Here is a 15,897-nt window from a genome sequence, read left to right as displayed (position 1 = left end):
TTCTTGCCATATTGAAGTTAAATCAGTCACATTTCAAAACAAGGTTTGGAAAAATCTAAAGAAAGATGCTAACTTTTACAAAGGCAACAATTCATAAACATACTATAAACATTTTATTGACTATAAACATTTTATTGGCATATATGTTCATTTGAGGAGAGAAAGAATACTTGGATTAGTAGTTCCTCTCACTGAGAACAACATTGTCCTCAGAATATACGGCCATATCTGGAAGCATGTTTCACTCTCGAAATGGAAGGAAGGATTCCTCGTGCATTTACTAGGCAGATCAGAGAAACTGCTAAATAGCCTACAAGAAACAAGCCACCACCCACCCAAAAGAGTATCTAATTTAAATAGAAACATTGATTTAGTAACGAAAACCAAAATCAAATGCAAAATATTCTCTAAAACTTTAACAGAACTAATCCAAAAAGTATGCCGGGAATCTGTTTAAATTGAAAAAAAAAATCAAAGGACACACACATGCACGCGCGCACACACACACACACACGCACACACACACACACCATCTAATGATACTTTGTACTTCCATAATCACCAACCTTTGTTCAAATTTTGAAATTAAAATTAATTTTCGTTTGTTGCATAAAATAACATACCAAATAGAACCAAAAGTTCAACCCCTTTGATGTTTTTGGTAATATGCCTAATTAATAATAACTAGGCTCTCCAATGCATAATTACAGGAACATCTAATAAACTATATTTCCAGTCAATTTTGCTTCAATCATAAATATGCACCAGAAGTATGAATGATCGACATACTAGTCCCTGCTGTATCTGTACTGTTTCTGAACCAAGGCTCTTTTTGAGTTGGGTATTTTCACTACATTTTCCTTGCTGTGCAATCATCTCCCAGTTGGACAATTAATAAGTGCTTTTTCTCCATAGCCCTTGACGTGTAACCTCCCTTACCCCGTATTTTAGCATGCACTATATACCTTCTTCACTCTGACTGGTTTTGGCAGTGACCCACAATCTAAATCTCTTTCCTCCATTTGATAAAAGTGAAACTATAATTATCCAGGGCTAATTTCAAATTACTACTTCATTCCACTAGCAACTGATGAAGATTAGTGGTCTTGCCTTGCATCTGAGTAAGTCAGCAACATAATCACAAGAGAACTCAGCAGGCAACATTTGATTCATGTGAACTCAATTACTTCTGTCAAACACATTCACTTCAATAAAAAGCAGAAACTTCCAAAATGGGTTTTTGCTAACCATTTTGTACTCAAAAATTTTTTTCATATGACTCCTAAAGGAAAAACATAGCATGAATTTCATCAGAAATAATAATAAATAACAAGTAGGGAAACACACTTGGATAAATGGACCTAGGAACATTATTTGTTTATGAAAGCAGAGAACATTTCAGAGAAATAAATTTCCATCCTAAAATTTAGGCATATAGGTGGCCTCACAAAAATTAATATATACTATTTTTAAGTTAATACATTAGAAACCAGAGTATTTTGTTACCCCACCTAAACCAGATTATTATGAGTAAAGAAATCTTTTTGTTTTAGAGGAAGTTAAATGAAAAGGAGTTGTATGATGATACAGGTCATGAATTGGTAAACTGGCCAGGACACCTGAATCACTGCTTTGTTGTCATCTGGATTTAGGCCATATAGATCAAAATGGTCCAATATTCTGTACCCTGAAGATTTAGTCTCTAAAAGTCCTTTGGTCAACTCCCTCCTCTGTTAAGTACGACAGGTCACGTGGGCATGATCTGACAGTGACTACTATGTCATCTCCAGTATAAACTCAGTAAATACTAATATATGATAATAATTATAACAGATATATTTAAACTTTAGCTTTTAATATAATTAAATACTTAATTATATCCTAACATAATTTGGATATCAAATAAACTGAACAATTTAATGTCAATTTAATGTCATTATGTCATTAGGCAATAAGGCCATCCTATAAATGTATTTCAATATGTGATATTTTAGGCTCTGCAAAATTCACTAAGATGACATCGATAATACATGAAGTGTCAATCGCATATGGTTTAATACCCAAAGATTGAGATTTTGGCCCGAGAGTTTTAAGATTAAGAAATGAGCATTTTAAAAGACATATTTGTAAATTTTCAGTCAAAGCAAAGGTATGTTTTACAGATAAATACAAAGGTAAAATAAAACAAGAAAAAACAATATTTAGCTAGGCACAGTGGTGCACACCTGCATGCAGGAGGCTGAGGAAGGAGGATCACAATTTCCAGGCCAGCCTCAGCAACTCAGCGAGACCCTGTCTCAAAATACTAAATAAAAAAGGGCTAGGGATGTGGCTCATTGGTTAAGCATTCCTGGGTTCAATCCTGGTACAAAAACAAACAAACAAAAAAAAAACAAATTAAAAAAAACAACATTTTAAAAAAACACAGCCTTCTTTTATGCCCCTGTAATTTTTTTTTCTTCCTTTCTTTAGAATACCCTTTCCTTCCTCTTGCCTTTTGATTGCTTTTTCATTCATCATACACCCCCCTACCATCAGGAGGCATAAAGTGTAGTGAAAGTAGGGAAGTCATTATTCAAAGGGAAAATATATGAGTAAATAACAATGAGATTTGACCTAGTCTTGAGGAGTCAGGGACTGCTTCCCTGAGGAAGGCATATTGGAATACAGATCTGAAGGATTAGCATGAATTACTTAACCAGCATAAATAAGGTAGAAGAATATTCCAGGGGATGAGAACAGGATTTTAAAAACAAGTATTGAAGGTGAGTAAACTCCCTTTGAGAACAAGAGGAACTGATGTAGTTGGGGAGGGGAGGAAGTATCATTTGAGAATGCAGAAATAAGAAGGGCAAAACCCAAGCAAAGTCTTAGGGTATTATGAAATTTTAATCTTAAAGGACTCCAAAGAAGTGTGTAAAGTGGTGGGAGATAATGGGTGTGCAAAACCATAAGATTTGAACTTTCATGTAAGTGATATATTCAAATTGTTGAAAATCAAAACTATATATAATATCATTCAGTATTTTCAAAAATAAATTTCCTACAAGGTATGCTTTTGGATTTGAGGAAAAGGAAATAGAAGTGGATGATTTCAAGAGCTAGTGGGGAGCTAATTTGGGTAAACACTTATAATGGTTAATGATAGGAAAGAGATGTCAAAAATATTCCTAGTTTTTTTTTTTTCCATCAAAGACAATTTCCAAACATCAATTTCCCATTTTAGGATTTAAGGATGAGTGTTAAGATCATAGAATGACTGAAAATAATGGTGACATTTTATATCACACCCATCAACACAAATATTTATACTTACATAAAAAGATTATGTATACATACATATAAATGCCTCAAGAATAGCTGTGATTTCAGAAATCACCAAAACAAACTTGCAACATTTGTTTATTCATTCAATGAGTTATTTATCCAATGAGAGAAGTTATTTATAGTATAAACATTCAAAATTCTTCCTAATCAAGGGAACTGATTAGAAGACACAGAGTTGGTTATGCCCACATAAATACAGTTATCTCATATCTCCAAAACATACTTGTAGAAAAGTAGCATCTTCAACAAATGGTGCTGGAAAAACTGGAATCCATATGTACTAGAATGAAATTGAATTCCTATCAAACTCAACTCAAAGTGGATCAAAGACCTAGGTATTAGACAAGAAACCCTGCACTGAATAAAATAACATGTCACCCCAACTTTCCATCATGTTGACTTAGGAACCAAATTCCTCAAAAAGACTTCTGAAGCACAATAAATGGGATGGTATCAAACTAAAAAGCTTCTTCACAGTAAAGGAAACAATCAACAGCGAACAGAGAGCCTACAGAATAGGAGAAAATCTTTGCCATATGCACCTCAGATAAAGCATTAATTTCCAGGAAATACAAAGAACTCAAAAAGCTTACCACACACACACACACACACACACACACACACAAAAATCAAATAAACCAATCAATAAATGGGCAAAGGAACTGACACTTCTCAAAAGAAGAAATACACCCGGTCAGCAAATACATTAAAAGAAAGGTTCAGCATCTCTACCAGTTACAGAAATCCAAATTAAAACTACACTGAGATTTCACCTCACTCCAGTCAGAGTGGCAGTTATAATACAAGTAACAATAAATATTGGCGAGAATGCTGGGGAGAAAAGGTACATTCATATGTTGCTAGAGGTACTGCAAATTGGTGCAATCACTCTGGAAAGTGGTATGGAGATTCCTCAAAAAAATAGGAAGGAAACCCCCATTTGACTCAGTTATGCCACTCCTCAGTATCTATCTAAAAAAGTTAAAATCAGCATACCACAGTGATGCTACCACATCAATGTTTATAGCAGCAAAATTCACAATAGCTAATCTATGGAACCAACCTAGATGCCCTTCAACAGATGAATGGATAAAGAAAATGTGATTTATATACACAATGGAATATTATTCAGCCATAAAGAAGAATGACTTTATGACATTTGCCAGTAAATGAATGGATCTGAAGACTGTCATGGTGAGTGAAATAAGCCAATCCCCCCAAAAAAAAAACAAAGATAGAATGTTCTCTCTGATATGTGGAAGCTAACCTACGAAAAGGAGGGGAGAATAGAAATTCAGTGGATTTGAGAAAAAGGAATGAAGGGAAGCAAGGGGGATAGGAATTGGAAAGACAGAGGAATAAGTCTGACATAAATTCTTCTATGTCCTCAAATGAATACACCACAGTGAATCTCAACATTGTGTACATCCATAAGACTGGGATCCTAATTAGAATAAGATGTACTCCATGTTTGTATAATCATGTCAACATAGACTCTACTGTCATGTATAACTGAAAAGGACAATTTTTTAAAAATCTTCTTAGAATGGAATCATTTGTACATTGTAAAATACCAAGAAGCACTGTTCAAATAGACCACATAGTGTAGAACAGTCTCTGGCTGATGTAGTCTGTAGATCACTTGCACTTGGCCCCCGAAGCCTTTGGTCCTACTAGTCTGGTAGAGTGGGGGGCTAAATGCAGGAATTAAGAGAGTCTGCTTCATAAAGATTTCTACAGTGAACCTCTGCAGCTCACCCCCACACCCCCACCGTCTCTTGGGCCTGTACTCAATTATTAGCAGTGTGGGGGAAGAAAGAAAAAATGTGTGTTAAATGCTCCCACTAAGAAACATTCTGTCAGAGATCCTAGTCCCTCAAGATATTTTCATAAGTACCAGCAGAATGCTTAATCCCTTCAATAATCAAAATTTATCCTCTAAAAATGCAGAGGTCTCTTATAGCCTCTGCCAATCAGAAAGAAGACAAAGCTCAGTGTGCTTTGAACTTAAGCCACCATATATTCCCTAAAATAATGTAATCCATCAAGTAGCCCAGGCTGCTTTACAGTACTAATAAACAAAATCTTAGATATAATCAGTAAGACATATTTATAATATTTTAGGCTACAATATAGTCAAGAGATTAAATTTAACTCTGGCTTCTGATTCTGCAATTACATATGACCTTGTGAACCAGTAAAACTGCTCAAAACAAAAAATTAATATAACGTTAATTAGAACTTTGGTTTAAATCCAATACTGAACAAACTATGACTCCTTTCCCTAACCAACATATAAACATTTTCAAAAATTTTGAATTGACAAAACTTTTAGGTGTCTGTGTGTACTATATGTATAAATAAAGTATGGAGAGTTATAGCTTACACAGAAATACAACCATAGAGTTAATTGTAGATAATATTGCAAAGAATACAAAATAAGAAATTTTAGTATATCCAATGTGTTTCTGAATAGAATGAATTAGCCAAAGTCATTATGACTTCCAGATAATTTCCCTAGATTGTTTCCTAGATGTCTACCCCTCTACAGGCTAGCCTGAGCAAACTTACAAGTTTGATACAAATAATACATACTGTGAACTTAGGAAATAAAAATGCACCTGAAGCTACCAGATGGAACTGAGGGACTGCTAGGCATTTGGTTTTCTCCTCAGTTAATAAACATGAACTCCCATTACCTAGTTAGTATGCACACATTATAGTGAAAACAGGTTCAAGTTCATTAGGACAAATAATATTTAAAGGAAAAAAAATGTTTATTTTTTTCCCCCAAAGCTTCCCTCTACGTCTTCACTTTGACATAAGGTACTATCCTTGTTCCAGAAAGCCATTGATAAATATCCAAGTTTGAAAGGGCAACTCACCACACTACAGGCAAAATGAGAGCATTTTCAAATGAACAGGGAAGCATGCATGATCAAGCTTCAATTTACAAGAAAAATTAAAACAGAAAAAAATCCCCAAGTGCAAATTGCTTCAAAATGACCTTTTATATGTATTGGCTTTATCTCCAAACAGTTATTTTCATGGGGCATTGCTTATTATGCATTTAAAATTGATCTGTAAATTTTAAAAAGCAAGCATGTAATAGCAACCATATGTAAATAACATACTAAACCAGTCCTATCTGTTTACAAATGTTTTGCTGTGAAACTCACATGGCTGAACTTATTTCTGAAGAAATTTTAAAAGGCAGTTTAAAGCATACCAAAACAAGCCTCCTGTAAGCTTTTGCATTTGACTTTCATACAGCAAGTAAAGGATAAAAAACAACTTTATGGAAAGAAAACAACATCAGACCATAATCATATAATGAAAGTTACCCATCTCTTGGCTTGTGTTGTTCAAAAGTAAAACTTCTGAAAGCAAAGTGAATATGAAATATTGCACAGCAATTCAGACACTCTCTGAGTATTAATTATGTATATCCAATAAAATATTACATTAAATCTTTCATCGTTGCCAGAAATTTTAAAATTCAGAGAAGAGAGAAATCAAACTTGAAGAGAAATAATCTCCATAAATTAGCAAAGTAAAAGGTCACTTGCTCATAATCATTGAAGGAATATACATGATCCAACTGAAGCAGAAAGCCCCTGCAGATCCACAGGCAACTCTTACCTTGACAGGTGCCATTTTTCTCTTCATATCCTGCCTTGCACATGCATTTCCCAATGGGCACCAGCCACTCCCCTTCAGCACTACAGTGCATTTTGGGAGGTTCATCTGTCACAGAATGGTTGACGCAGGAGCCTGACACCTCAAGCAACTGTGAAGAATCTGCTCCAGTGATGGTGTCAGGGAAGACAGCCAAGTGCCGTACCACAGAGGGGCATTTTTTATAGTACACACGCACAGAAACCAGAGCAATGCAAGCACCGACATCTTGAAAAGCAAGATAAAATCCTTTTTTGCTTAGAGGTCCTACATCTCTGACCTCTGTATTCAGTTTCATGACACGGTCACCAAGATCAAGTTCCGTAAAGCTCTCATCAGCAGCAATGGTATCAATTTTGATGTACTGGTTTTCCTTGATATTTCTCCCATTCTCATCATCTGACTCAAAATAATACATGTTAAAAGTTTCCTTACAGGTTCCCAGTCCTCCAGGAAGGCTGTTACAGTCTCGTAGAGTGAACTTGAGTTCTATGAAGATTCTGGAAGCACCCTCATTCGAGATCCAACTGGTCAAAAGCCAGTTATTCTGATTTTGTTCCATAACTTTGCATACTTGGTATGTGTGGATAGGGGCATAATTTTCATCAACTTCACCAATCTCTTCCCACTGTACAATTTAAAAAAGAAGATAAAGAAATTTTATAAAAGAGAAAACAACCAGGAAAAATAGAAAAAAAAATCATGAAAGAAAACTCATTCATATACAGAAATCTCCATAAATTCAATATATATTGTTGAGAGAAAGAGCCCTACAAATTTAAGAGGATTAACAAGAACTTTCTTTTTATTCTCTTTTTTTTTTTTTTTTTGGTGCTGGGTACTGAACTTAAGAGTATTGTGCACACAATGATGAACTCCACCACTGAGCAACACCCCAGTGCATCCTTTTTTAAATTAAAGAAATTAAGAACACACATGCTCTTTGGATTTACTCAAAGATGAACAAATATGAATGATATGTCCCAATATCCTTAGGGTAGGTGTCATGTACTTCAGAGTAAAAAAAAAGAAAAGAAAAATGAAGGTAGTAAAGGTAAATAAAAAGTAAAGCAAAGAAAGTATGTATATTTGGAAGATAAGTATATAAACAAATAGGATAGATGCTATGGTTTGGATAATATTCCCAGAGGTCCACATGCTAAGGGTTTTGTCCCCATCCTATGGAGTTATTGGGAGGTGGTAGAATCTTTAAGAGGTAGGCCATAATAGGAGGTCTTTAGTTCATTGGGGGATGCCCTCAAAGGGGATGTTGGGTCCTTGGTCCCCTCTTGTTCCTCTGTTTTGTCATCTGGCCATGAGGTAAGTGATATTGCTCTGCTACAAACTTCTGCTATAATGTGCTGCCTCATCACAGGTCTAAAAACAATAGGTCAACTGATCATAGACTGAAACCCCAAAAACTACGAGCCAAAATATACCCTTTATCTTTATAATTTGATTTTTTCGAGATTTGTTATAGTAACAAAAAGCTAACACAGAAGACAAAGTTTGAGAGAAAAAAATATAATTTTAAAAAAGTAAAATGAGAAAAGAGAACAACAAACACGAAAAAGAATGTGAAAAATGTAACATGAAAAGTCATTTATTTAATTCTATCACATGACAAATAGCGTGATGATGTAATAATTTTCTTAATCCATTAGTTTAAAATTAATAATAGATCTTTATTCATTGAGCCTAGTAAGTCATAATTTTTTCACTAATTGGATAGCTAAATATGTATTCATGGATTTATCCACAAATATAGAGGCAGATACAAAATAGAAATTATAGGATTAAAATATGGGATAGCCTTGTCATTTGAACATTAATTACTTGTTATATCCTGTGAATGTATTAATTCCTTCTGATGAATGAATTATTTTGTGAATAATTACCTTAAGATTTCTGAAGATGTACAGGACATAAGTAATTAAGTATGATTTATATAGCTTTCAAAATATGATTGGGTCCAAGAATAGGTATAAGCCTATTTTTTTCCTGGTAAAATACTCCAGTTTTGAGAATCTCAATGTACCATGACCACTTCCAGAAAAGTATTAGCAACAAATTTTTATTCTTCATAAATATGTCGTGATAACCTAAAAAAAAATTCTTTAAGCCTTACAGAATGCATATTCACAAAGCTATATATGGTTTTTATTTTAAATCCTTAAAAAAAAGCCCCTGAAACACAGAGAAAAAAAAAAACCCATACTAACTTCCAATAAATTAAGAATGTGTGATTTCCAACAGTGAATATTTTAAATAAAATTTATGAAACATATTTTTAGATATCATATTAAGTATAGCATTATTTCTTCACTCTGTTCAACTGGCAAAGATGGGCAAAATGTGGAGGCCCAAAGGATGCAAATAAATCTCATACTTCATATGGCCCTTGTCAAAATTCTACCTGTCATCAGGCAGACATAAGTAAAAGGTGTTAATGAGGTAAAAGTGCTGAATTCCTTAAATTCACAAAAGAGAGACATCAAGATTTTATCTTGCCTAACAAGTTTCACATTCAGGTGTTATGAGAAGTCTTGGTTCTTTCATTTAATCTTATTTTAGTCTCCTCTCAAAATGTATATCAACTCTACTTGGTCTCTGATTTTCTAAACCAGCTTTCTGTCTTATCACTATATCATTAAACCATCACAAGTGATTGAAGTATCCATCTCTATATTATAAATGGTTCCTGTATGTAATGATTAATATTTCACGCAAATGAGCACCTCAACTAACCAAATGAAAACTGAAAAGTATCTGTTTATGTGACAAATTAAATATATATTCTTTATATTAGCAAAAGTAAAATAGCACCAAAACTCTTCTCTTTAAAAAAAGAAAATCAAAATGCTACACTAAACTTTTTAAATATTTATTTTACTTTGTGATAGTCTTCCAAAACAAAATACAAATGGGTTTTAAATTGTTTGCCTAAAATTACTTACAGAAGACCTATTTCATCATCATATATTCTAGTAGGATCATGGTAGCAAGTAAAAGCAAGAAAAACAGCAGCATCTTCTAAGACTACAAGCCAAGCAATTCGGTCTCTGTGCGTACAAAGTCCAGAGTAGCACAAATATTATTAAACATGCAAGCCAAGCAGCACTTGACAAGACAGCTTAATAGTTACTGCTTCAGGTGATAATTTCAAAGTATGTGCATAAGCATTTTGTTCCTCTGAATATTCTCAATTAAGGAGAGAAAAACTGTAATTTTCTTCAAATTTAGAATCTGTTGTGGTGAGATTTTATTTATTTTAATTTCCAAGCATTCAAAATACAAATGAAGGCTCACATTTTATACTTCTAATTAACAAACAGGAAGATTTTAATTTAAGTAATTGTAGCAATAAGTTATTCAGAGACTCAAACAGGTAAAATATACATTTTCTAAATATGCCCTCATTTAAACAAATACATTAAGAAACAGACAAACTATTTCATTTATTCCAGTTTATCTAAATCAAAACTTGGAATTCCTCTGTAGTTTCTTCCCTTTTAATATGAAGAGGCCATCCTGCTCTCCTCAGCAAAAATTAGCTATGAGAAAAAAAGGGGGAGAAAAGAACAGAAAATAACACTCACCAAGAAGTTAAGAATGTAGTAGGCAAATTCCTAGATATTTTAAAATGTCATGACAAGGAGGTTATTTATAATTTATTGAATAGCATAGTTAGAAAACAATACTTTTCTGTTCAATGTTGTTGCCTTTCCAATGATTCCATGTTTTAACAAAGTATTTGCTAAACCCTTGATTACTGATGAGCTTGGATATTAGGGAAGCACAAATCACTGAATGCAGGAAGGGGGCTATAGTTCTGCTATTTAAGTCTGGCAGCTCCCAAAGGCCCATCCCTGGACCCATGCTTTTCTCCATTTTTTTTTTTTTTTCCTCCTTATTTCCTATATTCTATCTTAAAATCGGAAAACTAATTACATAGTCAGTTTGGGTTGGCTTAACTTCTCTCCAAGCCAGTTGCATTCCAAACTCATGCCTGGTCAGGGTTCCTCTGTAAGCCTCATTCATCAGAAAACTGGGAAAAGAACTTATTTTCATGTGTGTATCATGGAATTATCATCTTTCTACCCAACCCTTTAAGAACTAATCCTCCCGGCCTTCCTCTCATTGCCCTTTTAGATTTCTTGCCTAAAAAGAAACCTAGATTTCTCGATTCACTGCATTAATTGTTATCACACACTATTAAAACTAAATATCTGTTTTTCAGTTATCATGAAACCATAACAAACCTTTCTTTCTTGATGGTCTCATTGTAAACTATAGCTCAGAGTCTGATGCTACAGAACACAAAGGAAGGTGCTCAAGAGATATTTTATTCTGAATGAACTCATGACAAACTCCTTAGTCCAGAGATCCAATTAACTTTAAATTTCAGATAATTCAAAGATAATAGATAAATAATTAAGTGACTGACATTCTATTAAGAATAGACTTTCTTTTCTGTAACTTTTCTATTTTATGAATTCAGATTAGAAAATTTATGAATTCAGATTTTTTTTTTTTTTTTTTTTTTTTTTTTTTGAACCAGGGATTGAATTCACTGAGTTGTTAAGCAGAGGCTGGCTCTGGCTATGAACTCAGGACTCTCCTGCCTCAGCCTCTGGAGCCATTGGGATTTCAGGTATGCACCACCATGCCTGGCTGAATTCAGATTTCCTGGAAGTTATTATTCAGTAATTTTTTTATTAAAAATATCTAAGCATTTATTTAAATATATTTTCTTATTCCAGTTATTCATATAATTATGAGTTTAGTTTTGCTATTAGTCTGTGGAAACATTTTTCATTATCATTACCAATTATAATTTATAGCTTAATTTAGATACTATATTCTTGAAAATGTTTTTAGAATATTGTGTTGTTTATTTTGTCACTGATTATCCTTCTACACCATTCTGTACAAATTAAAATCTCAGAAGGTAGCACATAGAGCAGCACTTTCCCTTATCTCATATTTCAGTCAAATGGTATTAAGACAATCTTATTGGGTGTTGCTTTTTTTTTTTTTTTTGGCAGAGTGATGTAAACATTAGGCAAAGACCATGTACAAACAGAGAAACAACATGTATCCCATTTGTTTACAATTAAAAAAAAAAAAAAAAAAAACAATTAGGTGAAGAATCAGTTGTCTCCAGCATTTCTCTGACATGACATAAACAACTTTCTAGGAAGACCTTGCTTGTCACTTAAAGGTTTCTTTTTACATTATCCTTTGATATCACAATATTTTATATAATGCCTATTAAAATGCTCTAAAACAAAATAAATGATATGCTTCAAATTTTATTCAAAATGTTTTAGGTATCATTTATTATATTTAGTCCATGTATGTGTACTATATCACGGTATGTTTCTCTAACTTCATGGAAACTATCCCCAAATTAAACTTTAATTCACTGATATTTTAAAAAGAACAATACCTCTCCATGATCTTAGAAAATGCCTGGGAAGAGTTTGATAATCATTAAAATTTGGAAGTCTGTCATTTTACCCATGAGCAAAACACTACAATTCCTACCTCAAAATATATTTCCCTAAATGTAGACTTTATGGAAGTTTTCTGCTACTGAAGAAATAAGATGAACATTAATAGAAAAAAATTTAAAACTTCAAACATAGTGAGAGTATTTTGTTTTGTTTTCATTATTGTGTAGTTAACTGCACTACTTTACATTTCAATACAAATTTTCACAGACACACGACAAACAATAATTAATACCCTTTCCTGTAACATTTTATAAAACTTTTCTTATTTACCTAACAATCATGTTTTTCCTTCTTGATGGATGTAGCAATGATTTAATTTGTCTGTTCTGCAGAATTCTGTTGTTACTAGTATATTCAATGTAGGATATTTTCTCTGAGAGAAATCAGACCAGAAAATTTCAAAGGATAAGTGACTTGGGAACATGCTTAATGGCAGAAAAAAGTGAGGTATCCTACTATTGGTGGGAAGGCATTTTGTGTGTGTATATGTGTGTGTGCACACACGTACGTTTGCTATTATTATCTTTAATGTGTTACAATCAACTAAAAACCCATTTCTCGTTAAGAAGAAACAACATATTATTAAGAAAAGTGTATGTTGGGTAAAATTATCAGTCTGTATTCAGTTCACCTTGTTTTTTCAGTGGGTATCTGTGGGGGTTCCCTGTGCCACATCCTGCACGGAGAAGAAAAGGGTTAACTGCCAGAGGAGGATGTTGGCGGTTTTTCTATTTATTACCATCTACTGAATGAACACACAAGAGCCAATACTCTTTTCACATGAGAGGGAATAATGATGGTCTGGCCATACCAGATCTGGCCTCTTACTTACAACATGAAGTTACCCAACTCTCCTTTATTTATAATATACAGGGAAAGGGGTCAAGGACCCACAGGAGCTTTCTCTGTGATGGACAGGATAGGGTGGAGTTAGGGAAGCTATCCTCTTAGGGGAAAATTCTACAAGAAGACAGGGAACCACTCCCACGCAGCACCACATGCTTCCTGGCAGTTCCTAGAAGCCAGGCCTCTGTGTCTCATGGCTCAACCTAGTCTGATTCTGCTAAATAAATGGACAGCTTCCCACAGCTACCCAAATGCTCAAATAATGATGAGTCAAAAAAAGAGAAAAAGTTCATCTCCTTATGTCAGCATGCTTTAAGAGATATTTTGTTGAAATTCAGAGGTGATCCTGGAATGTGTACAAACCATAAACTTAAGAGAGTACTGGAATAATAGTTTGGAGATACAGCCATATTTAAATCAATTTTTCCATCACAATGTGTGCACAACATAATCACACTAAACATAACCACTTCATTTTGCAGATGAATAAACTGAGACCCAGAGCAATTGACATACCAATTAATGTCTATAATCAGAACTCTCTGATTATAATTGATGTTTTCTCCTTTATAAAGGCTGAAAATATACTGAACTATAATGAATAATATATAGGGGCACGTGAGATCATTTTAACCAACAAAAAAGGAAATATTACCTAATGGTGTAGATATTTCAAAAGATATGTTATTTACAAAAGATAAAAATATTAGCTTTTGTTGTAGAATTTTAATGCCCATCCTTCATTGTTTAGTTTCCAGACTTTTGGATCAAGACGAGGGACAACCCATTGGGCAACAGCAGCATCTCTGATTTTAAGCACAATCCCAAGGAAAAAAAAATGATATGAAAAAAATAAACTATGTAACAGAGTTTCTGTTTTACAAATTCAATCTCTCTAGTAGCTATGATTCTTTAGTAAAATAAATATGACAAAATGTATCAACTTCCAGCAGAAATCATTTGAATTGAAATCAGGTTACATTTCCTCAATAATATGTTAGTGAAAAAAAAAAAAAAAAAGACTTGTATCAAGTAGGAGTTTGAGTTGTTTAAAACATCTTTAAAATTCATGAGTATGATGTGGCAATATTGCTAGAAATGACTCAATTAATTTTCTGTGTATGAAATAAAACTGAAGTTGATTACTTTATTGCCCATGGAATAGTACAGATATTTATGAGCTCAAATTCAATTCATGATACAAATAGAAGTACTTGAAAAATACAGAGATTTAGATTTTCAGGTTCACATGAATATTTTCACAGGGAAATTCATAAACAATTGAGTATCTATATACAACACTAAGTGTGAATGGTCAAAAGGAGATTTTTCCTCCTGGGAGAAAAAAAAAATCAGACTTTTCTCCAATATTGCAGTTACCAATTATTTTCAATAAAATGGATCACTTCTTGCTTGATTTATTCTTTAGCAAAAACTATTCAATGTCACAAGAAATGAAGTGGAGGTTGGCAACTTCAAAAAGCAGCACGTCAGGTAAAATATGTACAACTAGAAAAGTTTATTATTTAATCAAAAAGTTATATCTTAAATAATGTGATAAATAGAATTTAAAAGCCAAAAGAGAAAAACATGCAAATCAAAAATATGTTTATATTTATTGTTATTCTACTTTTAAGAAGAGAGATATTAAATAGTTTCACATTATATAAAATTAAAGAGTTTGTCATGAATATTTCAAGATTAAAATCTGGCATTCTTCCCTGAAATTTTACTAATGAAAACAAATTCAAACTTATCATCAAGTCAATAATAATTTTAAAAGACAGAGTGAGCTAAGTGGGCAGGCATGCCTGAAATTAACCAATTAATAAACTGAATAAAATCTTAAATGATCTCATTAGTGTTTGATCAAAAACCAGCCCTATTACCTACAGTACATATGATCTAATTTCTCAATGATTCTGTGCCCATCAGTTGTCATTTTACAAGAAGTACTAAATCAAATAGGCTTATAAAATTCTGATCTAGTTTAGTTCATCAGAGCACCACTGCATATCCATATACCTCCTTGCATAAGCTATGGCAGTTTCCCTCCCCCACCCCAGGTATTTACACCAAGTTAAACCAAGGATGGTCAGCTCAACATTGATATCATGCAGAACTCAGATAATATAATCATTTGCATACTATAACAACACCTTTCATTCTCAGTTAGCTATATCTTTCTACAGAATGTTTATGATCTCAATATTATATACTTGCTTAAGATGGCATACATATTTATCATGGAGATTCTAAGGAGATTTTAATATTTATCTCATGTTTTATGATTTCACATGAACACACACATAATACACACTCACACATTGTAAAGAATTCCTTCTTTATTGTCATTGTAAAATATTAAACACTGTCCTCTCAGTATTATTTCAAGGTACACATTCTCAATAACATGTAAAATTTTAAAGTAATATTATTACACTCTTTAATAAACACTATTGTAGATAGTTACATATTCTGCAGGAAGCTTTCTTTCAAAGTTGCATGGAAGTTTCAGTAACTAAGA

At 33.1% G+C, this 15,897-nt stretch overlaps 1 protein-coding gene across 10 annotated transcripts in view; it reads right to left on the bottom strand.

Annotated features, from left to right (window-relative positions):
* The window catches only part of EPHA5 (EPH receptor A5), a 337,472-nt gene that overhangs the window by 257,631 nt on the left and 63,944 nt on the right, over positions 1–15,897 (bottom strand). For all 10 annotated transcript variants that reach the window (XM_079152970.1, XM_079152972.1, XM_079152971.1 and 7 more), the window contains exon 3: positions 6,970–7,633. In XM_079152970.1, coding sequence (XP_079009096.1) covers positions 6,970–7,633 — 664 coding nt within the window. The remainder of the gene's footprint in view (positions 1–6,969; positions 7,634–15,897) is intronic.

This window comes from Sciurus vulgaris (assembly GCF_902686455.1).
Source record: "Sciurus vulgaris genome assembly, chromosome: 9".
Taxonomy (NCBI): Eukaryota; Metazoa; Chordata; class Mammalia; order Rodentia; family Sciuridae; genus Sciurus; species Sciurus vulgaris.
The sequence above is the reverse complement of the archived record's forward strand: the minus strand, read 5'-3'. Positions and strand labels throughout refer to the sequence as shown.